This window comes from Vanellus vanellus, assembly GCF_965231255.1.
Source record: "Vanellus vanellus genome assembly, chromosome: 1".
Classification (NCBI taxonomy): Eukaryota; Metazoa; Chordata; class Aves; order Charadriiformes; family Charadriidae; genus Vanellus; species Vanellus vanellus.
Window position 1 is genome coordinate 15,251,568 of NC_138905.1, and position 13,043 is coordinate 15,264,610.

At 45.0% G+C, this 13,043-nt stretch overlaps 2 protein-coding genes across 8 annotated transcripts in view; one reads left to right on the forward strand and one right to left on the reverse strand.

Moving 5' to 3' along the window:
- KMT2E (lysine methyltransferase 2E (inactive)) overlaps positions 1-3,376 on the forward strand; it is a 63,250-nt gene extending 59,874 nt beyond the window's left edge. For all 5 annotated transcript variants that reach the window (XM_082499273.1, XM_082499275.1, XM_082499274.1 and 2 more), the window contains 2 exons: positions 131-222; positions 1,109-3,376. In XM_082499273.1, coding sequence (XP_082355399.1) covers positions 131-222; positions 1,109-2,620 — 1,604 coding nt within the window. In that variant the 3' untranslated portion in view covers positions 2,621-3,376. The remainder of the gene's footprint in view (positions 1-130; positions 223-1,108) is intronic.
- Positions 3,377-5,114: 1,738 nt separating this feature from the next.
- Positions 5,115-13,043, reverse strand: part of SRPK2 (SRSF protein kinase 2) — a 100,144-nt gene continuing 92,215 nt past the window's right edge. For all 3 annotated transcript variants that reach the window (XM_082498828.1, XM_082498827.1, XM_082498829.1), the window contains one exon: positions 5,115-6,790. In XM_082498828.1, coding sequence (XP_082354954.1) covers positions 6,606-6,790 — 185 coding nt within the window. In that variant the 3' untranslated portion in view covers positions 5,115-6,605. The remainder of the gene's footprint in view (positions 6,791-13,043) is intronic.

A 13,043-nucleotide genomic window follows, 5' to 3' on the forward strand; every position in this document is an offset into this window, starting at 1 on the left:
CTTGACATATTGATTAGTCTCTTACAACAACTTTAATAGCTCTTTTAAAGTCAAATATAAAGTGCTTAGCGATTTTTGCAAAAGACTCGATTTTTCCACTTTTATATTGCTCTCTGTTTTATGTCTGTAGAACCTGATCCTGAAAATCCAGAGCCTACTTCTGAATGTCCGTCCCCAGATACTTCACAAAAGACTTGCAAGAGCCCGTCAAAAGCAAGCAAGGTAATGCATGGTGTGTGCAGGTGCATATGTGCTTGTGTGTGTGCTGTATAATGTGCATACGAATACGTATATACATCTCTGATTTCTCTTAAAAAAAGTTAATCTTATGATTTACTTCTTAGATGAACATGTGTGTAACCTCTCTGTGCAGGAATTTAATACAGGTGCACATTTGTAAGAACATTTGTGGTAGTCTGTACAAGCTAAAAAGTTGGTTTATGTTCTGTTCTTTCAGTAGCTATACCTGTTATATATGATCTTGCTTCTGTAGACACAGGAGAGATTGTATCGGTGGGTTTGGCACCACTGCAGTTCTGACAGTAGTAATGTGATTTACATACTTCTCGTCTTAACTGGAGTTAGCTTGTGCTGCATCAGAGTTTGGCACTGTGTGTCAGCAGAGGCACTGATGTGGAGAAGGACGCTGAGTAGCTGCCTGTGCAGTATTAAATGAAGTAATTCAGGTTGTAATGCTTAGTCTTGTTTGCTTGCACTGTGCCAGTTTTAAAATGTTAAATCACTCTAAAAGTGGCTTTGTTTTTGTAAATGGTCTTGTTTGGAATTACTTCTTTCAGACTCAGAAATCTAAAACTTGTAACAAATAACAGATTCTGATTTTGGCCTGACAGGTCGTATTTCTGTTATTACTTTAAAATACACTTGCTAGTCTTTGACTCTCAGGAATGATTGATACATACTTGCTAAAATAGCATCATGCTAAGTTTAAGCTTTCTACTGTTGCTGTTTTTCTTACATCTGTGCCTTAATGCTCTTTTTTTTCGCCATTGGGGGAGAGTGCAATATTCTGAGAAGTTCTTTTTGTTCTCATGCATGTGTAGTTGAATATTTTGAATGTTTTGTGCTGACTGACTTTCTTTCATCCTAGCCCTCTTCACCGAGTCCTGTAGTTTCAACACAGTCACTTGGGAAAACACCCACAAAACCAGATTCGCACTGGGAAACTGCAGCTACTGCACCTGAGGCTGAATGTGCGAATCATCCAAAACCCGAGCTGCAACAAAAACAGCTGACAAACAATGTCCAAGCACTTTCAAAAAATCATCCATCTCAATCGCATCTGCGCAGTTCTGCTGAGCAACTTTCACATTCACAGAAGCTGCCTTCTGCACCTTTGAAGTTGCATTGTCCCCCTTCGCCTCACGTAGAAAATCCCCCCAAGTCCTCTACCCCTCACGCGCCCGTGCAGCATGGTTATCTGTCACCAAAGCCTCACTCACAGCAGTTGGGATCTCCGTACAGACCTCATCATCCACAGTCGCCTCAAGTTGGAACACCCCAGAGGGAAACGCACCGAAGCTTCTATCCGGCAGCACCAACCCTTCAGCCTAGTAACCAGCAGCAGGCTAGCGGACCCCTCTTTACCCAGACAACTTCAGGACAATCTTCAGCTTCTTACAGCCAGTTTAACCAACAAAATTTGAACAGCAGTGCCCCGCCTCCCCCACCTCCCCCACCCCCTTCTTCTACTTACTATCAAAACCAGCAGCCCTCCGGAAACTTTCAGAGTTACAGTCAGCTGAAGGGCAGCATACCCCAACAGACTGTGTTTTCATCTGGACCAAATCAAGCACTTCCTGGCACTGCGGGTCAGCAAACAGTGCCAGGACACCATGTAACTGCAGGACATTTTTTGCCGTCTCAGAATCCCAGTATTCATCACCAGGCATCAGCTTCTGCTCCACCTCCTCCTCCGCCACCACCTGCTCCAGGACCTCACCTTGTTCAGCAGCAAAGTACTCATCAGCAGCACTCTGTAGCACACGTTGTCGGTCCGGTTCATGCTGTGGCAGTAGCTCCTGGATCGCACATCCATTCTCAAGCTGCTGGTCATCACTTGCCACCGCCGCCTCCACCGCCGGGTCCTCTCCCCCACCACCAACCTCCCCATCCTTCAACTGGACACCAAGGTTTGCAAGCACAACACCAGCATGTTGTAAACTCTGCACCTCCCCCCCCTCCGCCCCCACCCTCCAACGTTATAGGCTCGGGGCATCACCCCGCATCAGCACAAGGGTTACACCACCCATCTCATCAAGGACCTCCCCATTTTCCTTCAAGTGCTCACACAAGTGTGTCCTCCTACTCCTCACAAGCCCCGCATCACACGACGTTAGGACCTGGACCTCAACATCAGCCTGCTGGAACAGGACCTCATTGCCCACTCCCTGGTCAGGGTCCTCACATCCAACCTCAAGGACCAAACAGTATTGCAACACCCGCTGCTTCGGGGTTCTGCCCCCACCCCGGCTCCGTCACCCTTCCCCACGCAGTGCAGGGGCCGCAGCAGGCCTCGCCGGTGCCTGGACAGATCCCCATCCACAGAGCACAGGTGCCGCCCACTTTTCAGAACAATTACCATGGTTCAGGGTGGCATTAAAACAGATCCCTTTAATTCTAAACATTTTTAAAATGTTCTGTAATATAAACTGTGTATATTTCATATGTACCTATTCAAGGTACTTTTTAAAGCTTGTACATGATACTTTGTATAAAAGCAAACACCAGTGCTCTTTCATTGTATTCTTTCCATTTTTTGCTTTTTAAAATTCCTGAAAATGTGCTGTTAAGCCAGTATTAGGTATTTTTTATTTTGTAAGTGAACATTCCAGCTGTTTTTTCTGGCAGTAGGTTTGATGCTGCATAATCTTTAAAATTTTATTGTTGCAGTTAAATTCATTTAGTGAATGTTTTCTATATTACTTTTATACATATGTAATTAAATAAGTACACAGGCTAAGTGATGGCACTAACAATTTTTTTTTTTCATTTTCTTCTGTCAACAGTTCTTTGTGTGCATAGAGATAGAAAACAATGCAATACAAATTTTTATAGTTTTGGTGTGGACATGGCTTTTTGTTTCATCAGTTATTTGCAGAAAATGTAATTTAATGTATAGACTGTTTCTAATGTCTCTGACGAGTGCTGTAAATACTGTATTTCTTTTGCTTGTAAAATTGCTTAAAGCCTCTTTCATTTGATATAGTATTGTATATAAGTCTCTTTTGCAAAAAAAAGTGTGATCTTTGTGAAAGTAGTACAGTATATGATCTTTAATTTTTTTTTTTTAATATACTGTCACATTGCAGCACTGGTTGGGCATTTTAATTCATGTTAATAAATCACAACTATGTCAGTTTTACCTCCTTGTCCTGAGAGGGTGGTGTGTCTTCAGGGAAGTGGCCTTAAGTATGTAAAATGTGTATAACCCCTGTGGTCACTGCACAGCTCCTCGGTTCCAGCAGTGGCCAGCTGGGGATGGGCCATAGGAGGGGGGTTATTTCCCCTGCCAAGTCCAGAGGTGAGAAAAAATCGTGTTAAGGCCAGGTAACCGATGGGTTAATTAGAGGATAGTGATGTGCTACACAAGAGTGTTTGTAGTCCTGTATGAGCCCCATTACTCTCACCTTGGTTACTGACCGCAGAACCTCCCCTGTGCTGCAGTACAGCCCTCTTCTACTCCTGCAGTGGATCTTCAGCACCTCCTGCGAGTGCAGAGGGGCTGGACAGAGACCTTGGCGCTTTCCAGAAAGGTTAGAATAAACTAAACTGCATTTGTAGCGCAGCTGCCCTCCTCACTGCCCACCCACCCTGCAGCGTCCTGCATTGAACCAGAGCGGAGCGAGTGATGCTGAAATGGGGTGTGCAATGGTAACAGCTATACAGCAGTATTCTTGTTTTTTTAAGGGTGTAGTTTATTCTTCCTGCTGAACAGCAGCAGCTAAGACAGTGCTGTTGTCCTTGCCAAGTGCAGCTACTCCATAATTGGTGGGTGACAGCGTCCTCACATCACAGCAGTGACTGCTCTAAGTCCCACTCACGTGACAGGACTCTGCTCCACAGCTCTGCCTCAGGACCAGAGAGGAGAAACTGGGACAGGATCGAAGTGGCTGCTCCTACTCGCTGAAAAAAGGTGGTAATTCTTTTTAACGTGTAGAAACAAAGATCAGGGCTAACCTAAATTCTGCTTTGCCTGTAATGATTGACAAATAGCATCAGCAAAAACGGTACACTAGTAATACTTTCCTGAACTGCTGGCTCTGCAAAATGCATTGTATGGAATGTGCCATTTTGCAGTGCCACAGAACAGGATTAGGCCATCAATCTGCAGTGGACCCAACCCAACCCCCCCAATTGAGTGCTCAGACACTCACTGAAAAAAGTCTGCATCGCCCTCTGTATATAGCCCCAACACTCAACTGACCCCTGTTCAGCCCTCCGTGAAGCAGGCTGTTGCATCTGCACTGTAAGGGAGTGTGAAATAACCCCTGTACATGGTGAGGGCTGAGAGCAGCGTGAGGCGCTGCCACACTGTGTTGCAGAACAGGCCTGGGACTATGCAAGGTACCCCGAGTCCTGTTGTATCGCCGTGGCCAAGCAAAGGGTAGTGCTATGCCGGTGCCGTGTGGTTACTCACCTTGCTTGGCTTGCGTTCAAACCAGCACCTCCTTCGAGTGCCAGTATTTCCCATGTGTTCCAGAACAAACTTCTGATCAGTTGCCGTGGCTAGGCTGGGTGTGAAGCAGAACATACCTTTACCTTGGGTCCATTGTAGCCTCATCCTCCTCACCAGTGTTGTCCTTGCGGCCGTTAAGAGCAGTTCCAGTGCGAAGTGTTCGGGGCGTGGAGGCTGAAGGCACCTGGTCCCAAAACCCAGCTAGTCTTTTTTGGCTTTGTCATGTTCCACTGCTTACGCACAGCCCCTTGTGCCACATTACCCTTCAGGATGCTCTGGTGTACCAGGTGATATAAATTAACACAGAAAGCTGCTTTTGACCAGGCTAAACACCCCCCACCCACCCCGACCACAACATGGACCTCTAGCAAACACAGGGTCGGAGTCACGGCTAGCAAAGATTCCAATGACCAGCACACTGTCTGAAAAAACAAAACACTTTAATTAGACAACTGCAAGCACCTCAAACAACTGGTTATTGTTACAGCATGGGGCTACCTTCTCACAATCTAGTTATTGCAAAGGCATGTGAAGAGATTTCATATGGACAAAGTCAAGAAAGTGGCACCGTAGTTACATGAAGATCAGAAGTAAGCTTACATTCACCCCACTGACTTCTAAAAGAGGCCAAAACACACCTCCGTACTGTACATTCTAAAATCCGTATTGCCTATAAGCTGCAGCTTTTTTTTTTCCTAGGAAACACGTAATTAATTGTTGCGTGCAACTTACACCGGGTAGCTGTATGTCTAATGGGAAAAAATAAAGGTAGTGCAATTTGAGAAACATGTAAAGCTATGAATGGAATGAGCATGATCTCACTTCTTGGATTATTTTACCCACTGCACTGTCAATGTTTGCAGCTATAGCCTTCCTTAACTGATTCCAAGCACACACTTTTATTATAAAACATCAGGAATTCTACACAGAGAGTGGTTCTCATGCTCGACTTTTAATTTATTTTTTGTTTTTCTTAAGGTATAGTACAACTTACAGTGCTTATAAAAAGGCAACACCATATGGTACCATGTCTTCACTATCACATTGTAAGGGAAATTGCTATTTTTCTTTTCTTAAAAGCACTTAAAATAGGCAAAAGTTCTAAAAGGGAGTGCTAAATGATAATGCATACTTTATTAGAAAGAAGTCTAGCCTTCCTTTAAAGTGCCGTTTGGGGAATGAAATCCTGTAAACCAGAGCCACTTTGTTTAAAATCCAATGAACGGGAACTGCTACAGAATAGAAAGTTTACACAATTCCTTAAAGCAGTTTAAAGTCCACTACATGCAATTGGTCTGCTATAAAGCTCTCTAAAACTTAGTCGCTTTACTCTGAAATTGAGTCCCCAGTCCCATATTTAAATGGAAATAAACATTTACAGGGTGCATTTACATACACTATAATACAAGAATGACGTCTCTTTGCCAGAAGATAAAATTGTACAATTCCTCGCCGTAACTCAGTTCTGACTTGATAAATTTCTTACGCTCGTAAATTATATAATATGCATCAGCTAAAATATTTATTTTTTTTCATAAATAGTTACAAAACTTGCCAAAACACATGGGGGGAAGTTTCCTTTGTTCAAAAATCTGACGTCTGAATGCCACACAACACAAGAAACAATGCTTAAAGACACGTTAAGTGTTTTCTGAAGAAAGTGGGTGAGTAAACTACTAGCTGAAGACAAAAAGACTACCCTTCCCCAAGAACACAGTGCACGAAAAGCAAAATGTCAAACAGTACCTCAAGCAAAACAAAGGTCTGAGGATTGAAGCCAGCTCACGTGTGATCCTGCTAAAGAATTTGTGACAGTCACCATTTAGGTCCGATGCATTGGAAAGTGGTTGCTGGCTTTTTTTTTTTTTTGTTTTGTTTTTTTGTTTTTTTAAACAGCTGGGAGACTCTGCTAAGAATTCAGCCACGGGTGCCTAAGGCATTCTCCAGCTGAAGCACGTTTCTCTGGGACCATTTCTAGCATGGGGATCAGGAAATCTGTAAACTGTGCAGCATCCTCATGAGGCCAACCATACTTCTCCACAAGCACATCAAAAAGACTCCAAGGTTTCAGCTTGGTGATGTGTCGGAGTTCTCCTGCAAGCAGAAATATTACTGGCATTAGAAAAAAACCTCATTACCCTTGTTGGTGACTAACCCCTGTTTGGTATTTCTCCCACTCCGCATTCACAGCACCTTGACGAAGCTGAGAATCATTATTTAGGAAGGGCAGCACACCACAAGCTTGCTTGAGGTCCTCAAAGAAGACAAGTATGTCCGATGTCAAAACCAAGAGATCGTTCCTACAGCAAACTGTATGTCACACCTGGACTCTGCTGTATGCATCATTTCTGATTTTCCCTGCTGTCTTTGTTCTGTGTCCCACACACAAAGGCACTCATTCACATGCACACTCACGCCGCGGGCAAAGAACACCGCAAGCCTTTCGTTCCTACTCAGCCAACGAACCCAAATCTTCCAAAACCGCTCCAATCCTAAGACGGAGGTCTCAGCAACACAGGTCACTGCCTCACTATGTGGCATTTGCCGACAGCGCAGCAGAGCAGCGACTCACTGCAAACCGAGCCAAGCACAGAGGTTTGGCACTCGCAGATTCTGCTCCACCTCCCGGGCAAACACCCACCAAGAGCCTCAGTCTGGGCCCTTCCCGAGCAGGAGGCACCTGCTGCTGCCTACGTCTCCTTCAACCCACCACCAACACAAGCGGTGGCAGCATCTACCTGCAGCATTGGAGTTCCATCAAAGAGGGGGCACATGGTCAAGCTGGCAACGTTTCAGACCAAAACAAAAAAAGGAAGAGAGAACCCTTCTGCCATTCAAACCAGCAACATTATCCAGCTCTATCCACAGGTCATCCAGCATGACGGGGAAGAGAGACTCTTCTGGTTGCTCCCTGCCCCACCATTGCCATCTCCCTTCTTCCCAGGCCACACAGTCTCCATGTGGAGCTAAAAAAAGCACTCTGGAGACCCCTGTGGTGATTCTGCCACGTCCCCTGAGGAGGGTGATGGGTTCTCAGCCAATACTGCAAGCTGAACACAACTCATACATAGCTTGAACATAGCTTGACAAGCACACTACGCCGTCAGCATGGCGGCACGTAGGCCACGCTGTTTTTAAGCAAAGTGGTTGGCAACTTGATTGTCATCCCTTGCTGTAATCTACTGCCTATAAAATGCCATCAGACATTCACTCGCAGGTCTCATTTTCTGTACGTCCCTGTGGCTACAGAAGTTCCAGGGCAGGAGAAGAAACCCATGCCTTCAGACTGCCCCTCAGAGTCCAAGCATCTGAATGCAATAGATATTAAAATCACCACATGCCCAGCAGGACACGCTTCTGCTGCCTCAGGCCATAGCAGAAGGTTCTAGGCAGGGTGCAACACTTGAAAAAGCAGCTCTCCAGGTCCTACCGTAAAGACCCCAAAAGAGCAATTGTGCAAATGGTCGATCACAAGCAAAAGGAAGAGGAGAGACTGGTAACATAAAGTCAAGATGTGCTGCCCTCAGCTGGCCCACTCTCCTCTTCCCTTCCCATCTCACAGGGCAGGAGAGGTGCCGAGACAAGAAGGAATGAAAGCAGAGGGTGTATCCTGCCAGTTTGTGTCCGTACAGTCACGGTACAAGTGTGTCCCACCAGTACCCGCAATTCAAACAAACAAAAAAAAGCTCTGCTTTGGGCTCATACGTCCCATGGTATGAATGTACAGAAAGGACAGCACATCTCAGAGCAGTGTTTCATTTCCAGGCTCACTCTCAGCCCTTTAAAATATTTGTGCAACTCTGAAATTTAAGTGCTGAAAATCTTACCCTTTTGAAGGCTTCCAAAACTGTGTTGGTGATAACTAACAAGAACAGGCAGTAAACTTTCTAGTAAGAACTCATAAGCTCAAGTATTGCCAAAAAGTGATAGAAAATAGTGACTTGTTATTGACTGTAAGCAAAAAATGGCTAAAAAAATATAAAATCAGGCTATGTCCATAGCAAATCAGCCTGTGTCCATAGCTTCTCCAGCTTACAGCATTCACTGCAAGGGTTGCCATAATCATTTACCAAACTAGGCTAACTTGGGGGGCGTGTGTGCGTTTCCATGCAGCACTGCCTTCACCTCTGTATTCACATTATTTAGTTTTAGGCATCTTTCCTCCCTTGGGTTGTATAAAGTAAGATTGCAAGATGAGGCTCCTGGTGTCACTGTGAAGGGTGAGTTCATATTGTTGGAATACTCTTCTGATGTTGAAAAGTGGAGGCCGAATTTGAGATACCCAATTTAAGACGAGCATACCCTGGGCAGCACAACGCTCTGTAGTGTTTTCCTGCTGAGGAACAAGCTATTTTAACACTACAGGTTGAAGTTAAATTCCATGAAGATTGTAGAAGCCTTTAAGAAGATGTGATACAGTAAAAATTATCTGTGTGGGGGCCAAGAATTAAACTCATGCTTCAGTTTTCAGTAAAGAGCATGATGCTGACCATAGAATCAAAACAGAGGAAGTAAAAGGCAATTAAGACAACGGAGGTGGATGAAAAACTCCAAGAATTCATTCCGGTGTGGTGGGTCCATCTCATTTCCACCCTAAAACACTGGACAGCAGCATGGGAAATGGAGGTGTCTGGCAACATGTATTTTCATCTGGTTCTTGAGGTTTGTACCATGTAGCTGGAGGACGGCAAGACAGTACCTGTATTTAAGGGAGAAATGAAAAGCACAGGCCTGGTCTGACACCGTCAGTATTCAGGGCCTTAAAAAGAATTTTCAAACAAATGCTAAAAATGTAACAGTAAGTGAAAACTTCCTAAAAGAAGCTCTTTATTTAGATTTTTGATAGTGAAGCACACAGGAAATAAGTGGAGAGGGCAACAGAGTTGTCAGAACTGTAAAACCCCCATGGGCCAAAGTGGGCAGCAACAGACCTTCTGACAAATGGAACGTAACGTCGGAAGGAAATTATTAAAGAAATCTGTGAAGGACCTTTGTGTGTGGGAAGCTGCTATTTAAAACTTTCTCTGCTGGTCATAATACAAAAAAAAAAATAGTGCTAGTCTATGAAATTTGTCCAAGACAAATTTAAGATGTGTCATCAGGCAAGAAGAGGATGGATTACTGAACAGTAAGAAATGGATGATGCAAAGGACTGGGGAAGTGGCAGGGGGATATAAGCTGCTACCACATACTTTGAGGACGTGCTCCCGAGAACTATTGCAAGAACTGCTGGAGAGGCCCCACAGTACAGTAGATGGAAGCGAGAGAGGTGGAGGAGAACCCTCTCCTTCCCTTCCAGGCTCTTAAATAAGCAGCCGTGCATTGTTACAACTTCCAACGGGCAAAGCCAGTACCTAGTTGGCATCTTGCACAGGATTATTAGCTCACAAGGAAACAGGGCTAGCAAATACCAGCAGAAAAATAAAAGGCACCACAGTCTAGAATCTAGAAAAAACAAAAAGGTTTTAAGTTTTTGTGCCAAAATGCATTAATCATTTTTGCAGACAAAATAGCTTTCATGGAGGTGCTGGAGAAAAGGACTTGTCAGAGTTATTACTGGGCTCAATCAAGATGAGACCCTATAAAAAGTATGTGTGCATTTGTGTTCTGGTGACTAAGCAGTAACTTAGAAATGCTTTTCCTTTTTTAAATGCACCCTTTCCATTTGAATGTCACAAACTGCTTCAGGCAGTTACTGAGAAGGGACTCGATCCTGTAAAATCCTTAGTTGGTAACACCTTTCCTTTTGTGCCTGTGACTACAGGGGAACAGTTCAGATGTTTAAAGCATCTCTCTGAGGTACAACTTGCTTCTGGACAGAAGCAACACCCAAATCATGATTTCTTGATTTTTCACCCAAGGCTGATGTTTTCAAAATAGAAGCCTACAGTCAGATTTCAACCCCATCTTTACACCGCAGCAGGAAATTTTCAGAAGAGCCTCAGGCCTGTACTACACGGCTTCTGATCTCAAGTGCTCAGGCCACAAGCAGATGAGTACAAAATGCAGCAGTTTGCTGGCCAACTATGAAGCCTATCCTTCCCTGCCAGCCCGTCAAACACAAACCCCTCCTGGGGGCACCACAGAGGCTGGCAGTACTGGGGTGCCCAGGAAACACAGAAAGGATATCTGGTGCCCAATTCAATGAAAAAGATCTCAAGTGTGCAGGAAACTCACCACCTCCATTCTTCCATCACAAATAATTTCCACTTTCCTGAGTTGCAACAGTAGAATAACTGGTATGATCTGAAAACTATTACTCCTTCATCTTGCATTTGAGATTTTCTGTTTTGAGTAGAAGATGTGGGACCCAGTCTGTTTAAGCTTCCACAGCAAACTTGCACTTACATTTTGTGTGGTGGGTGAACCAAGTCTTAATTTAAAGTACTTAAATCCTACCCAGAGCCAGGGCAGGTCGTACCTCTGAGGAATGCCACTGAAGTTCAGGCCCTAGGGGACAACAATGACACTTTGCAGTGGAAGATGCTCATGGAAGCACGTGGAACTCTCCACCTGATGGGAATTTTACAAACTGCCCTCTTCTGTGTGCCACAAACACTGTGGTTATTGTGTAACTGCTAGATCCTTTTAAGGTTCTGTGATGTCATTAGAAAATGCCAACCCATCTGGGATAAAGTCAAAATTAGGAACATGAGATATGCTTTAAGTGGGGGGTCAGGCTGGCGGGGTCTTTTTAATTCAGTGCCTGCCTCTGGCAGTGGCGGCAGGAAGAGGTGGGGAGGGGGGCAGTGGCTGCATTCCCTGTCGGAGGGTGCCGGAGGGTACCTCCTGCCCAGTCCTTCTACTGCTTTATACATTTACAGACCCGTCAGCCCCAAGTTTGTTCATCTCAGTTAACGTGAGATTGTTTTTGAGTCTGCTGATACGGCCTCTCTCTACAAGCTCCATGGCAGCAGGCTCCCGAAGCTCACTTCCTGCTGCGCAGGGAAGCGCTTGTTTTAAAGCCACCCTCTGCAAGTCTCACTGGGTGTCCCCCCGCTCTCAAATGGTGGGTGCTGGCAAACAACAGTTCTTTTTTCAGCTTATCCACTGACTTACCAATTTTGCAAACCTTTATTATTCCTCCAGCAACCTTCTCTCCTCCACACTAAAAAGCCCCAGGCATTCTAGACTCCCCCATATGGCAGTTGTTCTATCTCGTTGATCATCACTGTTGTCCTACTTCACACTGTGTTTAACACTGTTACATCCTCCTTAAAGCAGCACAGGCATGCGGGGGTCCCTGCCCTACCAGAAATAACCGCACAGAGAACAGGCAGCGCTCATGCAAGGGTGGGGGATGAATCACTGGGTTGTCTCCTGCCTCATGACCCCAACTTCTTAAAGCACAGCACTGCCGCCTTGGCCCCCTGGCACCCCACATGCCTGATGCAGCTGGTCAGTGGCCGGCAGTGGCCCTGCCGACGAGCTGTGCATTCAGGCGTGTGGAGTCACTGGCCAGAGGAAAGCCGCAGCGCTGTTCGGCAGATAGACGTGCTTGCCAGCTGCGGTTGACAGCCCAGATGTTCTCTGACCACGTAATGGGATGCTCCTGACACACCCTGTCCCCTGATACAACACAGTGCTGTCTCATACACGGAGGGGACAAAAGACAGTTGAAGCATCACCACATTCCCTCACGTGTCAAAAACCTGTCTTAAAGAACAGCCTGAGCACAGACAAAGTGCAAAAAGATAAAAGAACCATAAGGCCCGGTGTATTTACCCAGATTAATTACTTTCTTGTAGCAATTGACAAGGGTTTTAATTTTAGAGGGGTTGCACCGTTGTACAAGACCAAACACAGCTAAGTCATTGCCTATGGCTGTGGCACTCAGACATTACGGTAATTTGGAGCATTTGAAGTGAGACAGCACAGTGCACAGCAGAGCGGCTTTCTCCATCGCTCTGTCACAGAGTGATCTTTTCTGCACGCTTTCTCTTCAGGGAGGTTACGAGAGCGTGAGGACCAACTGCACACAGCTGTGTGTCTATTGCCCAGGTACTCCCTTCCCACCTCGGTTACTCGTGATCAGTAGCATCCGCTGGACCGCTATGTATGATCAGAAGTAGCTGACAGATGATTTTCCACATCACAAACTATGCATCACTTGATTCCTTACATTTACATAAACACTGGACAACAGACTCACACAGACATTTGTTAACATCCACACTTTGTTGAGTACATCCCAAAATGAATTTTAAATGAAATACTCAAATGAATACTGCAAACGGTGGCTTTTCTCAGAAAGCCAAGTTTACACCAAAATTCTTCTTTAGTAAGAGCTCTCCATTTAAACTGATATATTTCTTCAGTACCCATAAATGAACATATTCTCCTTTTG